The 19,634-nt window shown below is 46.9% G+C and overlaps 4 protein-coding genes, 2 long non-coding RNA genes and 1 other non-coding gene across 14 annotated transcripts in view; 4 read left to right on the top strand and 3 right to left on the bottom strand.

Annotated features, from left to right (window-relative positions):
- Window positions 1–2,242: 2,242 nt before the first annotated feature.
- Window positions 2,243–4,171, top strand: cldn15a (claudin 15a). Its single transcript, XM_057028440.1, has 5 exons — window positions 2,243–2,582; window positions 2,680–2,844; window positions 2,933–3,014; window positions 3,097–3,204; window positions 3,707–4,171. Exons 1-5 carry the CDS (start codon window positions 2,366–2,368, stop codon window positions 3,801–3,803), a joined length of 669 nt encoding a protein of 222 aa, XP_056884420.1. The 5' UTR covers window positions 2,243–2,365; the 3' UTR covers window positions 3,804–4,171.
- A 273-nt stretch (window positions 4,172–4,444) lies between these two features.
- On the top strand, window positions 4,445–8,985 carry dnajc3b (DnaJ (Hsp40) homolog, subfamily C, member 3b). Its single transcript, XM_057028438.1, has 12 exons — window positions 4,445–4,896; window positions 5,415–5,525; window positions 5,646–5,770; window positions 5,860–5,934; window positions 6,006–6,149; window positions 6,270–6,451; window positions 6,544–6,663; window positions 6,740–6,845; window positions 7,480–7,600; window positions 7,707–7,836; window positions 7,907–8,055; window positions 8,144–8,985. The coding sequence occupies exons 1-12, from the start codon at window positions 4,809–4,811 to the stop codon at window positions 8,284–8,286; spliced, it is 1,494 nt and encodes a 497-aa protein (XP_056884418.1). The 5' UTR covers window positions 4,445–4,808; the 3' UTR covers window positions 8,287–8,985.
- A 570-nt stretch (window positions 8,986–9,555) lies between these two features.
- naa38 (N-alpha-acetyltransferase 38, NatC auxiliary subunit) lies at window positions 9,556–11,230 on the bottom strand. Of its 2 annotated transcripts, none has more exons than XM_057028447.1 (3): window positions 11,138–11,230; window positions 10,071–10,245; window positions 9,556–9,922 (listed from the first exon to the last, which is right to left on the bottom strand). In XM_057028447.1, the coding sequence occupies exons 1-3, from the start codon at window positions 11,213–11,215 to the stop codon at window positions 9,798–9,800; spliced, it is 378 nt and encodes a 125-aa protein (XP_056884427.1). In that variant the 5' UTR covers window positions 11,216–11,230; the 3' UTR covers window positions 9,556–9,797. The 2 variants fall into 2 exon arrangements, with proteins under 2 accessions (XP_056884427.1, XP_056884428.1); XM_057028448.1 differs by lacking the exon at window positions 11,138–11,230 and adding an exon at window positions 10,707–10,847.
- LOC130523307 (uncharacterized) lies at window positions 10,124–11,422 on the top strand. Its single transcript, XR_008949865.1, has 2 exons — window positions 10,124–10,263; window positions 11,083–11,422. It is a non-coding gene; the product is annotated as an uncharacterized LOC130523307 (long non-coding RNA).
- Window positions 11,110–11,183, bottom strand: trnan-guu (transfer RNA asparagine (anticodon GUU)). The gene has a single exon. It is a non-coding gene; the product is annotated as a tRNA-Asn (tRNA).
- On the bottom strand, window positions 11,306–12,697 carry LOC130523308 (uncharacterized). Its single transcript, XR_008949866.1, has 2 exons — window positions 12,034–12,697; window positions 11,306–11,941 (listed from the first exon to the last, which is right to left on the bottom strand). It is a non-coding gene; the product is annotated as an uncharacterized LOC130523308 (long non-coding RNA).
- A 437-nt stretch (window positions 12,698–13,134) lies between these two features.
- chd3 (chromodomain helicase DNA binding protein 3) overlaps window positions 13,135–19,634 on the top strand; it is a 30,029-nt gene continuing 23,529 nt past the window's right edge. For 4 of the 7 annotated variants that reach the window (XM_057028435.1, XM_057028436.1, XM_057028430.1 and 1 more), the window contains exons 1-16: window positions 13,135–13,557; window positions 15,635–15,756; window positions 15,843–16,037; window positions 16,153–16,280; window positions 16,374–16,612; window positions 16,688–16,821; window positions 16,894–17,029; window positions 17,120–17,295; window positions 17,392–17,661; window positions 17,815–18,018; window positions 18,124–18,347; window positions 18,476–18,607; window positions 18,688–18,784; window positions 18,898–19,089; window positions 19,163–19,363; window positions 19,442–19,579. In XM_057028435.1, the coding sequence (XP_056884415.1) occupies window positions 13,395–13,557; window positions 15,635–15,756; window positions 15,843–16,037; window positions 16,153–16,280; window positions 16,374–16,612; window positions 16,688–16,821; window positions 16,894–17,029; window positions 17,120–17,295; window positions 17,392–17,661; window positions 17,815–18,018; window positions 18,124–18,347; window positions 18,476–18,607; window positions 18,688–18,784; window positions 18,898–19,089; window positions 19,163–19,363; window positions 19,442–19,579 (2,751 nt within the window). In that variant the 5' untranslated portion in view covers window positions 13,135–13,394. Of the gene's footprint in view, window positions 13,558–15,147; window positions 15,481–15,634; window positions 15,757–15,842; window positions 16,038–16,152; window positions 16,281–16,373; window positions 16,613–16,687; window positions 16,822–16,893; window positions 17,030–17,119; window positions 17,296–17,391; window positions 17,662–17,814; window positions 18,019–18,123; window positions 18,348–18,475; window positions 18,608–18,687; window positions 18,785–18,897; window positions 19,090–19,162; window positions 19,364–19,441; window positions 19,580–19,634 lie in introns of those variants that run through there. The other 3 variants (XM_057028431.1, XM_057028437.1, XM_057028434.1) reach the window with 2 other exon arrangements.

Consider the following 19,634-nt stretch of genomic DNA (forward strand, 5'->3'; position numbering starts at 1 on the left):
GACCGTTCAGTAAAAAAACGTCGGAGGTGAGCGAAAAAATAATGCTAAAGGGGAAAAAGATGAAACCCCCCCCCCCCCCCCCCAAAAAGCCCAACCCAAACAGATGAGGTGAGGAAAATCAATCAATCAATAACCCGGCCAACGTTGATTTTAACTTGTTTGCGATATAATCATGACACTTTAAAACCACTGATTCACCAAACTGTGTAATTCTGATCGGCTTCAATGAGCCGCAGTTATGGAGGTTAATGTTCATGTAGCATCCGCATGGCTCACAGACATTAATGTGTAATTGGGGTGAAGCAAGATGGGATTTCTGGAAGAGCACAACCTGGCAGCGGCCCTAGCTCTGCCCACTGCACCGCTGTATCGGTGCCCTCATCTGTGTTTGGAGCTTTACCCCCTTTGTTATGGTCTGACGTCGGTATAAATTCCATGTGCTTTCCTATAAAAAGTTTTAAAGTTTAAGTTACTTAGAAATCATTGTTCCACCACTCTTTATTTGATCAAGCTCAATTATTAATGATTTTCAGAGGTTTCCATGGTGTTTCTCCTCCTCACGTGCGCAAACCGAGTTACCTAGAAAGCACATGGTGGGATATTCTGAGCTTCTTTCCAGGTTTCGCTTAAAATGTTTACTAACTCAGGATGAGCAAGCTGTAAAAACAAGTTTCAAACACCCATAAAACTGCACATTTATGGTGGGGTAGGATCACGTTGTCAGCAGAGAAACCAGTTCGCTAAATTTTCTTGTCTTTTATTGGTCAAAAGTAATTAACAACAACTTTCGGCTTCATGACTTTTGCTACTGGCATCAGTAACTTTAGAAAACATGAGACTTTTAAAGAGCTTTACTAGCTCTCGTTTAGCGGATTAAGATACGAATGCTAGCGTTTTAGGTGTTGGTTTATGGATCAAGGGTGGCCTATACCAAGTTTATTGTGATGCGAGGATATGCTAGCTGGGATTTTCTTTATGGTTTTAGGGTGATATGCCTTCCTGTTATGTTAGTGCTCAGAGCTTTGTCATGACTTTTAAAGTCCAATAATTTTCTTATTTTTATGAGAATATTGTAAAACATAATTTTAGTTCCGAGAAAACTAACTTTGACCTTTTTTTTTAAAAAAAATGCAGTCTGTGAGGCAAAATGGATCTTTTCACATGTATTAAATGGAATTTGAAAGATTATTTTTACACTGGTATTATATTCAGGTGTTTTTCTGCATGCTAACATGCTAACACATGAAACTCACAACTAGCTCTCATTGAGGGGGACAACAATGTTCATATATTATCTTTTTATATTTTTAAAAAGTTCATTGTCAGAATTGTGATAAAATGTTAAATTGGATAACAACATCCAGGTCTGAATTATACATTTCCATACATATACATAACTCTAAATATCTTTTTTTTCCTCTGAAAATCCTATCTAGGTGACATAGATTTTTTAGGTAGGTGCACATGTGATCACATGGCTTGATTGGAGGTGAGTTTCCGCCTTTACAGTTTAATTGCAGCAGATTAAACGTGCTAGTGACATTCACGTTTTTGTTAGCATGACGTACTAGTGGTGGCTAAAATGACAGCTAGCAGCTGACTGAAGAATGAAGAAAACCAGTGGACATAAAGACGATTTCCTCCATGTATTTTGGTTCCATTTAACAACAATCACAAATTTTTTTTTTTTTAAAGAACTGCAATCAGCTGCAAAAACATAATTCCAATAATTCGCAGGTTCAGTCGTGACTAGGTGAGAAACCCTGTCGTAATTAGTAAAGTAAATCTTTCTTCGCCATTTATCTTTCGATTATCAGCGTTTTGACCCGTGTGTGCCCTCCAGGTGACAGCGTTGACCCTGCAGCTATCAGGAGGATTATTAATGAGGACTCGCAAACGTAAACTAACGAGCTGGCCCACTTTGGACCCTCAATGTTTGCTCTAGTGTGGCCAGACTCAACAAACAAAAGGTGATATTTGCCACCCCTGCACCTTAAACTTGGATCCCAACATGGAGCCTTTAGATAAAAAAGTTCCTAAAATCACTTTCTGTGTTTTGTAAGATGTTTGTCAGATCAAACGTGATGGAAGATTCCCAGTGAAAATACTCGCCGCAGTGTCATTACCAGAGACAATGACCATTGGACCTTGAGATTGTTCTGATAAACACCTGTTCAGTTTCATAGGTGTGCGTGAGATGAAGGGGGAGGAGAAAACAGCTCGTATAAATCATTATACACATTATCTGTTGACTCTTGCATATCTCGGACACTCGATCAGACACGGGTCAGACTAGGCTCGCTTGGCGCGTCCAAAACTCACACCTGGATATACTCTCGCTGGACGGTCAGCCCGAGGAGGGGTCATGGATCCGATCGTGGAAGTAGTGGCGTTTGTCCTGGGGTTCCTGGGATGGGTGATGGTGGGGGTGTGCTTGCCCAACCGTTACTGGAGGACGTCCACCGTGGACGGCAATGTCATCACCACCTCCACTATCTACGAAAACCTGTGGATGTCGTGCGCGACGGATTCTACCGGGGTGCACAATTGCAGGGAATTCCCGTCGCTGCTCGCTTTGAATGGTACGTTCCAGAGAAAGGGCCGCCATCGGCCAGAACCTCGCCGCTCTGCTCAGGTCAGGTTGAGGGTGGTAAAATTGATCTGTCTCCATGTTGTCAGGTTACATCCAGGCATCTCGAGCGTTGATGATCACCTCTATAGTGCTGGGCACCTTTGGACTGGTGGCCGCCTTAATTGGAATACAGTGTTCCAAAGCTGGAGGGGAGAACTATGCCCTGAAAGGGAAGATTGCTGGCACCGCTGGGGTCCTTTTCATACTTCAAGGTAACAGAAAATACGATAAAAACAAGCATGTATTGATTGATTCTTGACCAATGGGTAAGAGAATATTCGACCTGTCTTTTGTCAAAAGGCCTGTGCACCATGATTGCGATCTCCTGGTACGCCTTTAACATCACCCAGGAGTTTTTTGACCCATTCTTCCCCGGGACTAAGTAAGAAATTGACCCAAATTGGTGTCTGAGGGTGCAACAATATGAAAAGTGAACCGTTGCTAACGGATGATGTGCGTCTCAGGTACGAAATAGGGGAAGGGCTTTACATCGGCTGGTGCTCGTCCGTGCTGGCCATCGCTGGCGGAGCTTGTCTCGTCTGCTCCTGCAAAGTCGGTGGAGAAGAGAAACAGTGAGTATCGTTCTAAATTAAAGGGCTGGTGCTTCACTTTTTTGTCACTCGTGCACTATTAGGCTTGGATTTAAGAAAGCCTTATGAAAGTAAACATATTCATCAAGAAGGATCTGTTTACCTGTATGAATTGGTTCATTTTTTGTGATATAGATTAATTAGCAGTTTTTTTTGACAAGTCAGTTTTTAAAACTAACTGAATAAGAGACCAGCCCACTAATAGTTTCTGGTAAAGGATGGTCTTTTTTCTAGTCTTTTGAAAGAATTTTTTTTTAAAAAAGAAAAAAATCTTCATGAAGAAACTATTACAAAATACAAAATATGAGCGACACCTAGCGGTCGGATAAATATCTTGCACTTACCCACTATAAGGTACAGAGGCAATTTTAAGGTACTTGTAGTTCAATATTTCTGTTTTTCAGCTGTATTTTTTTTAAAAATCCTCTGGTTGTAACATGCAAATGTTGGCCCTCAGTTATTGATACATCCTATTGTTTTACAGGACTTATCCTTACCAGAGCAGGGGAACTGCATATTCTGGAGCGGCACCATCCAGAAGCATGGGTGCAAGTACCTACGGGAGAAACGCTTATGTTTGATTTGGACCTAAAACTCATGTGCTCTTGCATTTTTGTCATTTTGCTGTCTGTCAGTGCATTTGTTTTGACATCCAGTGTGTACTCTGTAAAAGGGATGTGTTAAAACTGTAAAAAAAAGCTTAGTTACAAGTATACTGTGTGATTTAAATGATCGTATTTATGTTGTTATGATGACTATCACAAATATATATCCAGAGAGAAATGTTGGAAAATCTGCATTCACAGATCAAGAAGGGGAAGGTCAAGATTAAGATATCTGTGTGTCATTTTGTACAGTTTTGTAGATGGCATGTTTGAAAAAGAGCAGCAAGTTGGTTCTGTTCTTTTTCTTTTATACATTTGCATACAATAAACTATGTTATGCTGAACATTTCCCATTCCTGTAGTTGAAAACGCCATGTTGTATATATTTTAAAATGCATTAGTAGAATGTTTGTAGTCAATATTACATATTTTGCTATAAAGGTGTTGAAAGGAAACCCACGTTAAAATGTGCAAATTAAAGTTATTTGAGAGCAGGCTGCTGGTTCCATGCAGGGCAGTTGATGAAATAGTTCCTCCAATCAAAACAGTCCACGTTTCCAGGCCAACGCGGATATCGGGAATTCCGACCAATCGCAGATATGTAGGACAAACGGGGCGGGGTGACGAGCCCAAAGGCCCAAAGGTGTGGCGGTCAGTGTACAGGTTGTCAGCTGGTTGATATTTCTGTCGTTATTTTACCCCGAGGTATTTTAAGTTGGCGCAGAAACCGCGGAACGCGTCCAAGTAGGAACGTTGTGCGAAACCGCAGCGATTTCCGTCGGAACCTTTCAGCTGCGCACTCGTGTCAGTCCGGACGGCTGCCCAACCGGGACCGTAAATAACAAACCGTCCGGGCTATTTGTGTGTTGACAAAAATGCCGGCGAAGATTCAGCACTGATTATCAGAGGTCCCTTGAGACAACTCGATGTGACAGCGGAGGCCTCCATTTTGCTGGTTCTGGTGTCGAAGCGTGAGTTTATATGATGGATTCGTGTCGGAGGACGGGGCTCAGCGGGGTGCTGTGCTCCCTGTCACTGCTGTGTGTCCTGCTGGACATCCAGTTGGACGGTAGGGCAAATTTTTATCTGCAACTCGAAGTTTCTCAAAGCATTCGCACACTCTTCTACTTTAATTTGTTTGCTGTTCCGGCCTATTAAAAGTTTCACGACAAGCTACGGTTGCGGTGACGTCCCGCTTTTTCGAAAATAAAAACGAAAGTTACTGTCGAGTTTTACTTTATTCTAACAATATAACCTAGCGCGATTAAGCACAAATGACAAAGTTGTTTAAAGCCCCTTTCCAGACAACAATTGTTTTTCAGTTGTGTTAAACTCAGATCCACCTATTTTTACGACTAACTATTACTACTAACCAAATCAGTCTAACATGGTTCCCAGATTTTGCTGCAATAGTATTTACAAATCTGCGCCGCAAACTGGCCTGAAGCACAGCAGTCTGTCATCTAGATACTTTGCTCGTCTGTAACCAAACAATCTAATTGTAATTGTTCACCAACACTAAACTTGTACAAACACATGAACATTCACAGTTGTGCTCACTGTCCCAGCTTCCGTGTCTTGTTTCAGGGGTCTTGGGGGCCACCCAGGCTGAGATTGAGCACCACTTGGAGATGGGCCGTAAACTCTTGGCTGCTGGGCAGCTGGCTGAAGCCTTGTCACACTATCACTCTGCTGTGGGTAAGATTACACACATTCGCACACTGACATTTGGGTCCCTGCTCCACAAGGTCATCCATTTCCACAATGACGTAGCCAGACTATCACTTAATTCAGTAAAGATCTCTCTGGTCTGTACAGAGGGAGATTCAAAGAACTACCTGACCTTCTACAAGCGAGCGGCGGTCTTCCTGGCGATGGGAAAATCCAAATCCGCCCTGCCAGATCTGACCAGGGCCATCCAGCTCAAGCCTGATTTCTTGGCTGTAAGTTTAAATCCTCAAAAATGCGTCCATTGCGCTGATCATGTTTCTATCTCCTTCTTCTACTTCTCATTCCATCTCTGTACCTCCAGGCCAGACTACAGAGAGGGAACATCCTTTTAAAGCAGGGTAACACGCAGGAAGCCTGGGAGGACTTTAACGAAGTGGTGGGTTCTGTCTTTAAATCTCCCGCTAATGACAGCATGGCGACCGCGCATTTATCATTTGTGCTCTTCAGCTGCAGCGCTCTGCTGACAATGAAGAAGCCCAACAGCAGCTGATGCAGACACACGAGCTGGAGGAGCTGCAGGAGGAGGCGCATGCCATGTACCACCAAGGCGAATACAGCGCCACCATCAATGTCCTTGAGAGAGTCATTGAGGTGACTGCCAGTGATGGAACGGAGTTAAATACAGCTAAGGGTGGCGTCTTGTACCCACTGGGTATCAGTTATAAGAAAATAAATGTGAAAATGAAGGATTATGTGCCCTGTTTTTCCAAGATCTCCCCCTGGGATCCAGAGTCGCGGGAGCTTCGTGCAGAATGCTACATCCGGATGGGGGACCTGCAGAAGGCCATCCAGGATCTGACACCGACCACAAGGCTGCGCAACGACAATCGTGCCGCCTTCCTAAAGCTCAGCATGCTGCACTACAGCCTCGGCGAGCACCACGAGTCGCTCAAGTCAGTTGGAACATCGTAGGGCTCGTCTTCCCTGTTCCCATGTGACACCCTCCTCCCCAAACTCACTGGACCTGTTTATCTGGCCCCTACAGCCACGTCCGCGAGTGTCTGAAGCTGGACCAGGATGACAAGGAATGTTTCAGCCACTACAAGCAGGTGAAGAAGCTGAGCAAGCAGCTGGATTCAGCAGAGGAGCTGATCCAGGCGGAGAGGTCGGTGCTTCTCTTGGTGTTTTACACACGTGTCCCTGAAAGCATCGAGGGGATTCTTTACCCAATTTATTTGCAGTTACCAGGAAGCCCTCGATAAGTATGAAGTGGTGATGAAGACGGAGCCAAATGTTCCATATTACACCAACCTGGCCAAAGAGAGGATCTGCTTCAGCCTGGTGAAGGTGAGTGGAGGGAATAACGGTTCTGTCGGCCTCATGTGACTCAACAGTACAAAAGCTGCATTTATAGACCTGTTAAAGATTTGCCTTTTTGATATGGGCTAGTACAGGGGTGGGCAAACATTTTGATTCGTGGGCCACAATGGGTTCTAACATTTGACAAAGGGGCCGGACCAGGAGCAGATGGATGGATGGAGTGCTTTGGTAACCTCACCTCATTGGAGAAAAAATACACATCTTGGGATATGGAGAAAACATGTGCTTTAATTTCAAATGAAAATGAAGAGAAGCATTACAACAAAATATCTGACTTTGGAATGAGTCTTAAAACACTTAAAATCAAATGAATAAAATGTGCCTTTTAAAAAAAATTAATAACCATTTCTATTTTAAAGCACTGAAAGTTCTGTTATCCTTCAGGATATCACCATCACTCTCCTCCTGACTGTCTTTTTTCTAGTGGGAAAACACCAGAATTGCAGTGCATTAACAAGGTTTATTCATTTAATTTTTCAAGTTTGGCGGGCCGGATTAAAACGTTTAACGGGCCGCGTGTGGCCCCCGGGCCTTAGTTTGCCCATGCCTGGGCTAGTATGAGCACCGGCGCAGGGTTCATCTGTTGTCTTTGCCATTGCAGATGAAGTCGACGCACGAAGCCATCGACGTGTGTTCGGAGGCCCACCAGAGGGATCCGAGGAATGCCAATATCCTGCGAGACCGAGCCGAGGCGTTCATCCTGAACCAGGAATATGAGAAAGGTGAGGAGCCGGGTCGTGTTTATGGAGGACCGTACTGTGACGGCCAGAAACACTGAGAGATCTCTGGGGAAATTTGTGGGAAAAACCTGTCGCTGTTTCCTGTTAGCTGTGGAGGACTACAAAGAGGCGCTGGACTTTGATGACAAGCAGGAAATCAAAGAAGGTCTGGAGCGAGCGCAGAAACTGCTGAAAATCTCCCAGAAGAGGGATTACTACAAGATCCTCGGCGTCAGCAGGTAACCGGTCCGACCGTTTCGGTGGCAGAATTGGATGGCCTTCCTCTCTGACTCCACTGTCCTTGTTTAGGAGCGCCAACAAGCAGGAGATCATCAAGGCCTACAGGAAGCTGGCGCAGCAGTGGCACCCTGACAACTTCCAGTCCGAGGCAGAGAAGAAGGAAGCGGAGAAGAAGTTTATCGACATCGCTTCGGCTAAAGAGGTCCTGACCGACCCAGGTCAGGGGCAGATTTCCTCCATAATTTCGTCCGTATCGCTAATCCCTGATGTGCCAGATGATTCAGCATCTCACCTTTTTCCTTCCAGAAATGAGACAGAAGTTTGACGCCGGCGAGGATCCGCTGGACCCAGAGAACCAGCAGGGAGGAGGACGGGACCAACCCTGGCCTTTCCACTTTGACCCCTTCCAGTCTGGCGGCAGCTTCCACTTCAAGTTCCACTACAACTGAGACACGAGGCAGAATCTGCCCACACACGGACGCTGGGAAGGGGGAGAAGATCCGCGCAGGAGTCCCCCTGGACCGCGATTTAACTTGGACATGTGTTAGACGACTACTGGAAGGTTAAATTAAGTAAAATATGAACACAGATCCAAAGGATCCGAAGGGTCTGTGTGGTGGCGGTGACCGAGATCAGACTTTTTTTTAACAGTAGCCCAAAAAGTGGACGGGGTTTTTCTTTTTTAGCTTCTATGTAATGTAGGCGGGGGTTAAAATCCATTTGTGACGGGGTTTTTTTTGGATCAAATTCTAACAAGCCGCACAGCTTCAAACATCCCGGAGATTGTTTTTAAAAATCTGTTCTGGACAAAGGACTTTTTCAAAACGCACCTCTGAAACTTTGCACTTTTATCTCCGTCTTTGAAGACGTTTTCCATGTTCTCCACTCCAAAAAGTAACTCGGGGCTTCTTTCTCTCCTACAAACCGACCGTGTCTTCAGTATTTCTGAGCAACATCAGGTTTGCAGCCAAGAACGACATGATCATTCAAATCATTAGGATCAACCCCCTCAAGAAAAAAAATTATTCCTCAACAGCGATTGACTGTGAAGAGAAAATGTCAAAATATTTGTATTTAAATATGTCCAAGTGGGTTTTTTGTTGTGCCAAAGTTGAGTCGATTGACAGCTTATTAAAATTCTAAACGCAGCCAAAGTCTTGGTTACTTTACGACTCCCAGCAGCAGGAGAATGTTCAATAGTGCTGGTTTAACACATTTAAAACAAGAGTTTAAGAGATTCAACTTATGATTTTGAAATGAGGTTCGATTTGTGGTGATTTGGCGATAGGGTGAGAAGCTCTGCCATCCGGGAGGAGCTCGGAGTAGAGTCGCTGCTCCTCCGCGTTGAGAGGAGCCAGATGGGGTGGCTTGGGCATCTAGTCAGGATGCCCCCTGGGCGCCTCCCTGGTGAGGTGTTCAGGGCATGTCCCTCCGGTAGGAGGCCCCCGGGGAGACCCAGGACACGTTGGAGAGACTATGTCTCTCGACTGGCCTGGGAACGCCTGGGGATCCCTCCGGATGAGCTGGAAGAAGTAGCTGGGGAGAGAGAAGTCTGGGCTTCTCTCCTTAGGCTGCTGCCCCCGCGACCCGACCCCGGATAAGCGGTAGAGGATGAATGGATGGTGATTTGGCGACATCTAATGGTGATTGCGTGGATCGAACACCTTGCTGGAGGAGTTCTCAAAACAGAATCACCCACAAAATAAGCTGAGAATGTATTCTTGTCAACCTTGTGTTTTAGTGAGTGTGAAACCCAAGATTGGCTGCAGTGAACAAAAACATCACAAACATTTAGAAGCGTCCCGTTTTAGCCAAACGCAACGTACTGATCGGCTGGCGCTCCAAAAAGCCAGTTCTTCATTAAAAAGTCCAGAAACTGATGCATCTGTCAAGGTGAGCTTTAAAATCCTACGAGATGCCCACCCTCGACAGCTCATTGAGTGTAAAAGATGTCCCTTCATCAATGTTTAGCTACGAATCCTTGTGAATCCTCCAAACTGTCTGCCTCCACCTCGATGGACACCACATGGTGACCTGGGATCATGGCCAAACCCAGAACTCTGGGCTCTCCCTGGGAGAAAGTGTCTGGAACCACAGGAGAATAGATTATTTTTAGTTTGAGATCTGTTCTGCAATCCAATAGCCTATTAAAGGTGACTATTGTGCATACATTTACACTAAAGTGCCATTTATCTTTGGTAAATAGAAGACAAAACTGCTGTGTTTATCCAACCTGTGGACTTGAGGAACTCCTGAGCTGATCCAAGGATGACGTTACAGTCTCGGTCCGTGCAGAGGAACAGTCCCACCAGGGTTCGTCCATCTGTCATCCGGATCCTCATGTTCTTGTTCAGGAGTCCTTCTAGTTTCTGTTTGGCCTGGATTGATGAGGACATGTCGGGCTGCTCCTGCATGAGGACAAACAGGTAAAAGAAATCCACATATGATTCAGTCATGTCGTATAAATAATGTGCAACTTGAAAAGCGCCTATTTGACAAATAAAAATGAATATTCTAATTGATCTCCTACTATATTCCTCTATAAACCTTCCCTGAACCTGCTTTGAATTGAAGTTAACACCATTTAACCAAAGAGACCAATAGGCATGGAGTGATCTCACTAACATATATGCATATTGGAGGACACTTTAAATTGCCAAATAATAATAAAGGTAATCTCAGAAATACAGAATCGTTAAATAGTGACAAATACTCCATTGGTGCCAGCACCTAGCTAACTCGCTAGCCGTCATCTAAAGCTCCGAAGAGCTTCAACAAGAAAGGAAACCCGCTTATTTCCCTTAAATTACAGTGAACATTGTAAACAAGACTGCCCAGTCGTAGAGGATTTACAGACACGGATACATACGTGAGTCGAAGGGCCATTTTCCTCAAACATTGTTGCCATTTTACCCCTTGAGCGTTGGCTTGCGGATAGATTTTCCTGACGGACACGTTAAACCGGAAGTTGTAATATTTTTTTAAAATGTTGGATTAAAGATGGAAAGTGAATGTAATTTATCAATAAAATGTAAAAATAACAGTATAGTTTAGCAATACAGACATTTACGGCGTTAATAGAGGGAGTTAAGCTTTTTAAGCTTTAAGCTTTTATCTCTTTCGCGTTTTTCTAGAACCTAAGAGTTAATCGATTACGTGCTCGGGAAATATTGTAAATAAAAACTATTTTATTGTAATGTCCAAGATGATTTTACTGTTTCGTCTGCGATTGAAATTATTTGCAGAATCCCTTCTTGGAAGAAAAGAAGCTGCGTCCCTGGGTGGGCTCGAACCACCAACCTTTCGGTTAACAGCCGAACGCGCTAACCGATTGCGCCACAGAGACGAGGATGTACCACGGAATTGTAATTTCCCCATTTCTTCATGATGAGCCACGGGAAAACTGGAACATGTGTAATGTTCACATTCTACCGCCAGAGGTCTCTCCTGCAAAGGAAAATAAAGGTAATCAATTAAAATTTTTATTGTAAACAAATTACATTGATGATCTTTACAATTTCAATTTATAATTTGACATTTTCTCTTAAAATCCTATTCTATTAAATTGCATTTCTTTAGTTGAAAGTATTTCACAAACAAGTTCATTGTTGTCCTCAATTTATTCAAACAAAATTATTTGCATGTATTTGGGAATGCTGTGTATTATTATAGCGATGCAGCAGGAAGTGATATATTACTGGACTATGTTTTCCCCGCGACCCTCTGCTGTAGTATTACATTACGTGTAATATGACTGGAGAAGATGAGTCGGCATCTTCCCCATTCTTTGCCTGGAAAGGGAAAAGGAAAAAAATGATAATCCTTGATTATCGAAACGGACACAGTTGTCGTTGAGAAGGGTTGGGGGGGTTTCGCACAGTCTGGTGCATCGGGGACCCTCGCCTGGTTTCCAGCTTTTCAGATGCAGACAGAGACCCATGCACACTGATGGATGAGGCGGTTGGGGCCAATCTGGAGAGAGCAGACACCTCAGGGGGCCTGTACGGTCCTCCTGGTTGTCCCTGCTGGCAGTTGTGGCTCTGGATCAAACAGAGCTGGAGCTGCTCAGGCACCTGTTGCAGCAGGGTCCCAGAAAAGCTGCTTCTGCAGCAGAAATGCATCTAGAGGTTTAATAAATTGAGGCATCTATAATCACATGAGGAATAAATGTGCTCACAAAGGAGGCAGAGCCTGACCTGGAGGAAATCCTTCAGCCTTTTTGGCATAGTGTATGGATATATTTAGGCAATGGCACAAGATGAATCTTTGACCTGCTATTAATGGGACACAGGACTATAAAAAGATCCAAATCTGTTCTATTTAAATGCCTCTTGATGTTGTTCTTGTATTGCTCATGCTTATTTTAGCACAAAAATTCTCTTTGTTTGTGTGTATTTGTAGGGCCGGGGAGGTTTTTCAAGCACAAGTCTGCAGTTTTGCGGTATTTTGCAGATAAAATGTGTAAAAAGCTTCCTTTTTAAAAAAGATTCACCATTCTCCAGTCTGAGCGGGGAGAGAGGGGGAAAAAAAATCTCTTTTGTGATCACAAAAGTGCTCCGAGCAGCCGCGGAGGGTGAGTCGGGATGCAGGGATTCCCATGGCCTTACTGCCATCCAGATGACGCAGTCTCGCAGCTTTGGAGCTCACAGAAAAGCGCGCTGGCACGAAATAAACGCAGGCGTTTCCACTCGCCGTGCCGAGGACGGACCGTGCGTAAAACGACGCGTTGCGCGCCGCTCCGTGTGCGGGCAGAGGCGCAGTTTGAGCGCCTGGAATTGTTTCCATCCCCACCACAAGTAGTTAATTTTTAAGCAATACAATCTGATGTAAGTCTGGGCATGGCTGCGGCAGATTTTCCCAGCCCCCCACCACCCTTCTCCCTCTCTCAATCCCTCCCCAACACACACACAGCTCCAAAATACTTTTTATACAACGGCGGGGGCTCCGGAGAATCTAAGGTGGCCATATTTGATAGATTTGCGACGGGCTCTGCAATGCAGAAAGCGCGGGTTGTTGCGTGTGATGTCTCGGGTGACAGTTGACACCGGGCGGACGATTCGTGATCCGATCCCGATCCGGACTTGTGGGGTGGGGGGAGAAAGGGAGAGACAAATGCTGGGAGAGGGGGGAGAGAGCGAGAGAGAGCGAGAGAGAGAGAGTTGGAAAGGGGGGGCAGACGGAAAAGAAACAAACAACTAACAATGTAACTTACATGCAGTCACACACCCCTTTTTCTTGTAACAATGTGTACGTTTTTAAGGAGGGAGGGGGCGCGCAAAGGGAGAAGGAGAGACGGAGAGAGAGAAAGGAGGAGGGGGGTGCGTTCTGAAATAATATAGTCAGCCATTTTTTATGTAAGGGGATTTTTTCTTATTGGGGGGGTTGTTAAAAAATAAATATAAGAGGGCGGCCATCTTTGTTGCTCTGCCTAGTGTAAAATATTTCAAAACGCCCCCCACTTTTTTCTGTGCCGATTTGAATATTAAATAAATATAACCCACTCGCGCACGAATGCGCTTTTTTTGAATACGAAGACGGATCCAATGACAGGAATATAATGTCATCTCCTCTCCGCTCCTGCGAGGAAGACGAGGGCATGGTGGTTAATTCCGAGGGAGGAGATTTTGATGAAGACGACGACGACGGAGACCCAGACGAGAACGCAAGCGACATAAACTCGCCGGCGGCGCCTCGGGAAACTGCAACACCAGCCGCGCCAGGTACGGTTTCAAAAAAAAAAGGGAAATACTGGCGGACAACGCGGAAGCGCGTACCACAGACGAAAAACGCTATAGCCATAAATACGCAGGGGTGAAAGAGCGTGAGGGAAGCGGGCGGCTTGTATGTCCCCCCCCACCGCAAATGTGCTCTTTCTCCCGGTCGGTCACCAGCCAGGACAAGCGGCGTGCGCGCAGACCTGCCTCGAAGTTTGCAGACCCGATTTTCTAAAAAAGAAGACACATGTTCCATACCCCCCCCTCTCCATCTCGCCCCTCCACCCCATCGGTATCCATGAACGCTGTCAAAAGAAAACTGGGGTTTCTCTGCTCTTGCGGGGTTCTTAATTCCCCCCTTCACGCACAACCCCTGACGACAACAACAGAAAAGTTTAAACCAACTCTCCTCACGCACTCTCCTCTCTTGGCAAAATAAAAAAAGAAAGAAGTTGTTTGTCGCTTCCCCCCCTCCTTTTTTGACAGCTGCAGGGACTTGGCGTGTACATGGACCCGCTCTGTAATCGGTTCAAGCCCGAGGGGTAGAAAAGATGCAGGAGTGAAAAGGGGGGGGCATAAAAATGGACTCCTCTGGCTGGAGGCTACGACTGACACTGATCTCTGGAGGAGATGATGCGTGTTGGCCGAGCAGCCATGAGACGCTGCGTGACAGCGTGACACCAGGTTGCCCCCCCATCTCCGCTTTTTATGTGCTTGACAGATCACAGGGGGACCACTGCTGCGGCACTCAGCCCCCACTGGTAGTTTAGCGCAGCAATTAGGCAAATAACACCCGTTTAATGCCCCTCGGGCTCTGATTTTCATACAACGCTTCTCCGCAGCACAACGACATTCTGGAAGTTTCTGCAGATGCGCGTTAGGGCGCAGTGAGAGTGGAGGCTGCACAAAGTGGCGGCTGGCTAACCACACTGCAACAGTTCAAAGTATTGCATCGCTGCAGCCCGCAGGTTAATTGTGAGGTAGCGATGCGGGTGGGGGGCAGGTTAGGAAAATGACGCGGGTTTGATGTGGCGCAGACGGTAGGAAAACGCTTAAAAGTCAAAGCAAGGGGAAAAAATGCATTGCTTTGCTTTAACGTGTGGGTATGTGCACGAATACGACACCATCGAGTCCCATCGCATTGTCTTTAGGCTTAATTAGCTCGGCTTTAGACGAGCCGCCGTGCCGTGCCGTGCCAAATAAATCAGCGTCTGGCTTCCCGACAGGGACCATAACCCCCTCACGACCTCTACTAGCGCTGGTCCCAGTGTGGGAATTTGCGCAGCGGGAGAGAAAGGAAAAGAAGTCAGTTCCAGTTCACCGCCGCCGTCTCCTTCACGGCCTCTGAATCACCGAGCCCCGCGTGTGAGCCGCCGCCGCCCCCGGCGTGCGCTCCGCCGGCCGCGCGCTGCACGCATTCGCGGGGAAGCGGCGGGAATCGGTTGTTTTGGATGGGGTGGGAGTGAAGAGGAGGAGGGAAAGTAAGGGGAGGGGGGGCGCCGTTAGTGCTGCTGCTGCGAGCAACAAAGCCAGGCAGACAATAAAAGACGGCGAGACGCAGCCTTTCAAACAAGCTGGTTCCGTGGCGCAAACTGCAGCCCTTATTTTTGTACTTCTCTAGAAGCCAGGTTTGGTGAAATTGCGGATTAAATTGCTCCTAACGTGGTTGTTGCTGCTGTTGCATCAGCTGCAATTAGAATAGTGAAGCCGTTTTCTTCTCTGCATAAACAAGTTTTCGACAATACAAGTTTGATTAGTCTTGATGTCTCCACTGGCGAAGGCTAAATGTACCACAGAGGTGTTGGTCACAGCTTTGCTCTGGGATAAACCAATTATCTGTGTCCCCTGGGACCAGCAAACCAGCTAGCAAATCTCCTTTTACCCCCTGACACCTGTATCCGATGCAGCATGTGTCGCCATTCAGAAGAGGTCAGAGGTTACTAAAGCAATATTGCAGCTTTTGTTGTGCGTTAATGTGCTGAACTCAGATTAGCTGCCCGTTGAGGAGATTATTTATTCATCTGATGCTGATAACCATCTTCTTCCGCGCTTGAGTGTTTCTGGCGTTTTTTTCCTCTGGCAGAAGCGCGTCGGGAGATATCCGACAGGGGTGTCCCCGGCAGGAAGAAGGGTCGGCCCAAGAAAAAGAAAGACGGGAAGAACAAAGAGGGAAAACCTGTCAAAACAAAAAAGCGCAAGAAGATCGTAAGTTTGCAAAGCTGCCGCGTTGCTTCAACCTGCCGACGGTGTCAGCGTGTTCGACATCCCCTCCGATCTTTTCTCCCTTTCAGGACAGCGATGTCGATAGAGACTCAGACAGAGAGAGAGAACGGGACTACGCGGAGAACTCGGACAGCCTAGCTAGCGACTATGGGTCCGGGGAGAAGAAGAAAAAGAAGAAACATAAAGAAAGGAAGGAGAAGAAGACCAAGAAGAAGAAAAAAGACGATGGGGACCGAGACAGCAGCCAAGAGGAAACAACAAAGGTAATTTAGTGCACCCCAGTCCATGCTTAGATTTGGACTTCTGTTTACAGTTTCAAATGTGCAGGTCTTTGTTTCAGCTCGTAACTCGAACTCATAATTTCTGCTTTGTGTTTAGCAACCAATAGAGCAAAAGAGTTCAGCCCAGCTGGCCAAGGATTGGGGTCTGGAGGATGTTGATCATACCTTTACAGAGGAGGACTACCGGGAACTCACCAACTACAAAGCCTTCAGCCAGTTCATGAGGTACCATCTCATTGGGGACTGTGTGGCCTTGGCCAGGATCTCTTTGTTGTGACGGACTTTTCCCTAAAGTTCCCGATGACTTTGCTCCCCCAGGCCCATGATTGCAAAGAAGAATCCCAAGATCCCCATGTCAAAGATGATGACCATCCTGGGGGTGAAGTGGAGAGAGTTCAGCTCCAACAACCCCTTCAAGGGCAACGCTGCAGCCGTCGCGGCGGCCGCTGCAGCTGCGGCGATCGCCGTCGCTGAGCAGGTCTCTGCAGCGACCACGCTGCCCGAGCTCCCGTTGCAGCCGCCCCCTATCCGGAAAGCCAAGACAAAAGAGGGCAAAGGTCAGTTTTGAAGCTTCATATGCGGCACCTATGGCTGTGTTTCTGCTTATTTGCTGAGCGACGCGTGTGATTCAGGTCCCGGCTACAAGAAACGCAGTAAAAGCCCCCGAGTCTCGGACAAGAAGAAGGCTGCTGCAAAGATTAAAAAGATGGCGCCGATTCGGATAAAGCTGTCACCCATCAGTGCTAAGAGGAAAAAAAGCTGCTCTGTGAGTGCGAGGCATACCTCTCTGCCCTCCCAGGTCTGCTGCCCATTGATCCCCATTGTTTTCTCTCGTTAGAGTGATGATCTGGACGAGGATGAGTCCGAGCAGGAGGACTCCAGTGTCCATAGCTCCTCAGTTCGGTCGGACAGCTCTGGGCGTGTTAAGAAGAACAAGCGAGGTCGGCCGGCAAAGAAAAAGAAGAAAAGTAAAGGTCTTCCATAGTTTCAAGCAAATTTATTAGAGTGAGGATACTCGCACGCGAGCTTCAGACATTCCTCTGTGTGATCTGTTTTGTCTCCAGTCCCGGGTGACGAGGAAGGCGATGGCTACGAGACGGATCATCAGGACTACTGCGAGGTGTGTCAGCAGGGGGGGGAAATCATCCTGTGCGACACCTGTCCTCGGGCGTACCACCTTGTCTGCCTGGAGCCAGAGCTGGATAAGGCCCCTGAGGGCAAGTGGAGCTGCCCGCACTGTGTGAGTGGAAAGGAAAACAAACCAATAATAATTAGACAATGTTAGCTGCCCAGATGACGACGTGCTAACAAGTCATTTGTATGATTTGTCTCTTAGGAAAAAGAGGGAATCCAGTGGGAAGCAAAGGATGAGGAATTTGAGGATTTTGAGGAGGACAGCGAGGATAGAGTGATATCTGAGGTCAGCCTTGGGGTTCCCACCGGTGCGGAGGAAGAGGACGATGACCACATGGAGTTCTGCAGGGTGTGTAAAGATGGAGGCGAGCTCTTGTGCTGCGACACCTGCACTTCATCCTACCACATCCACTGTCTCAACCCGCCGCTGCCTGAGATTCCCAATGGGGAATGGCTGTGTCCCCGATGCACGGTGAGCCACGATGATATTTTGATGCGCTTTCCATTAGTGTGAGTCCAGGTAGAACTGCTAAGATCTCTGGAAAAATCCCCCAAATAGCCTTTAGCTAGGACTCTCCAGAATACACGACAGAACGAGCAAAAACGTGTATGCGGGATCTTTTAGTGCCCGCCGATCAAAGGACGTGTCCAAAAGATCCTCCACTGGCGATGGGGTGATCCTCCGGATCCCATCCCGGTTCCCCCTGCTCCCGATGCCCCGCCAGACGCCCCTCCCCCACCACCCATGAAGGGCAGGGCTGAGAGGGAATTCTTTGTAAAGCTGGTTGCGCAGTCCTACTGGCACTGTACCTGGATCACTGAGCTCCAGGTGAGCGAGGAGGTGTTGGAATCCAATACTTCCACTTACAGTTTCAGATAAAACGGCAAATATGCCCACCACTCTCGGTGACCTCTTCTTTTTCCTGCTTGCCAGCTGGAGATTTTCCACTCGGTGATGTACAGAAACTACCAGAGGAAGACTGACATGGATGAGCCTCCCAGTCTGGATTATGGATCTGGCGGGGAGGACGAGAACACTGTGCTGAAGAGTGAGAAGAGACGGGCCAAGGACCCCCAGTATGCCATCCTGGAGGACAAGTACTACAGATATGGAATCAAACCAGAGTGGATGATGATCCACCGTATCATCAACCACAGGTGAGGGAGCAGATACCTGGACACCTTATTCAGGGAACAGACACGGGCTGTATTTAGTCGAGGCAAAATTGAAATGTTTCTTTGATAAACATAATGAAAAAGCTCCCCTTTCTCTGTCCCTGTGCCAGTGTGGATAAGAAGGGGATCTACCACTACCTGGTCAAATGGAAAGACTTGACATATGACCAGTGTACCTGGGAGAGAGACGACATGGATATCCCCGACTTTGCAATTTATAAGAAGAACTACTGGAGACACAGGTGTGAACTTAGAAACGGCTATTTCAGACAATCCCTCTTTCTATGCAACCAGGCTCACTGGCATCTTCATGACTCCACAGAGATGCAATCATGAAAGAGGACCCAGACAAACCGAAAAGGATGAGGAACAAGGGCCAGGAGGGCGAGGAGGAGTCTCCAGCATCACCTGTCACGGATGTGAGTCCTGGCCCGGTCCAATGAGATGAATTGCCAACTGGTTTTCACATTCCCTCAACTCCCCATCCGTTTTATTGTTTGACTTCTTTCCTCTCAACCCGCATTCATTCCAGCCCACCATAAAGTACGAGGAACAGCCGGACTTTGTCACTGCGACAGGTGGGACGCTGCACATGTACCAGCTGGAGGGCCTGAACTGGCTTCGGTTTTCCTGGGCTCAGGGCACCGACACCATCCTGGCTGACGAAATGGGTCTGGGCAAAACCATCCAGACCATCGTCTTCCTCTACTCCCTATTTAAAGAGGTACTGCGGCATTCGGTCATACTTTTCTTCAGCTTTGGAGCTGACATTGACCTGAACTCTTCACCTCACATAGGGCCACACCAAGGGTCCGTTCTTGGTCAGTGCTCCTCTTTCCACCATCATCAACTGGGAGAGAGAGTTTGAGATGTGGGCGCCGGATTTTTACGTGGTCACGTACACGGGTGACAAGGACAGCCGGGCCATCATCAGAGAGAATGAGTTCTGCTTTGATGACACAGCTGTCAAAGCTGGAAAGAAGACTTTTAAACTGAGGGTGAGGATGGGAGAGGGTCGGGGTCCACTACTGCTTCCTAGCTGGTTCCTAAAATGTTTCTTCCTCATCGACCTTTAGAGAGAAGCTCCAATCAAATTCCACGTATTGCTGACCTCTTACGAGTTGGTGACCATCGACCAGACGGCACTCAAGTCCATAGAATGGGCGTGTCTGGTGGTGGACGAGGCCCATCGACTAAAGAACAACCAGTCCAAGGTGCTTTAGCAGCTCTGTGTGACTGTTTTTAAAATAAAGATTGTATCATAATTTT

This window comes from Takifugu flavidus, chromosome 3 (genome assembly GCF_003711565.1).
Source record: "Takifugu flavidus isolate HTHZ2018 chromosome 3, ASM371156v2, whole genome shotgun sequence".
NCBI lineage: Eukaryota > Metazoa > Chordata > Actinopteri > Tetraodontiformes > Tetraodontidae > Takifugu > Takifugu flavidus.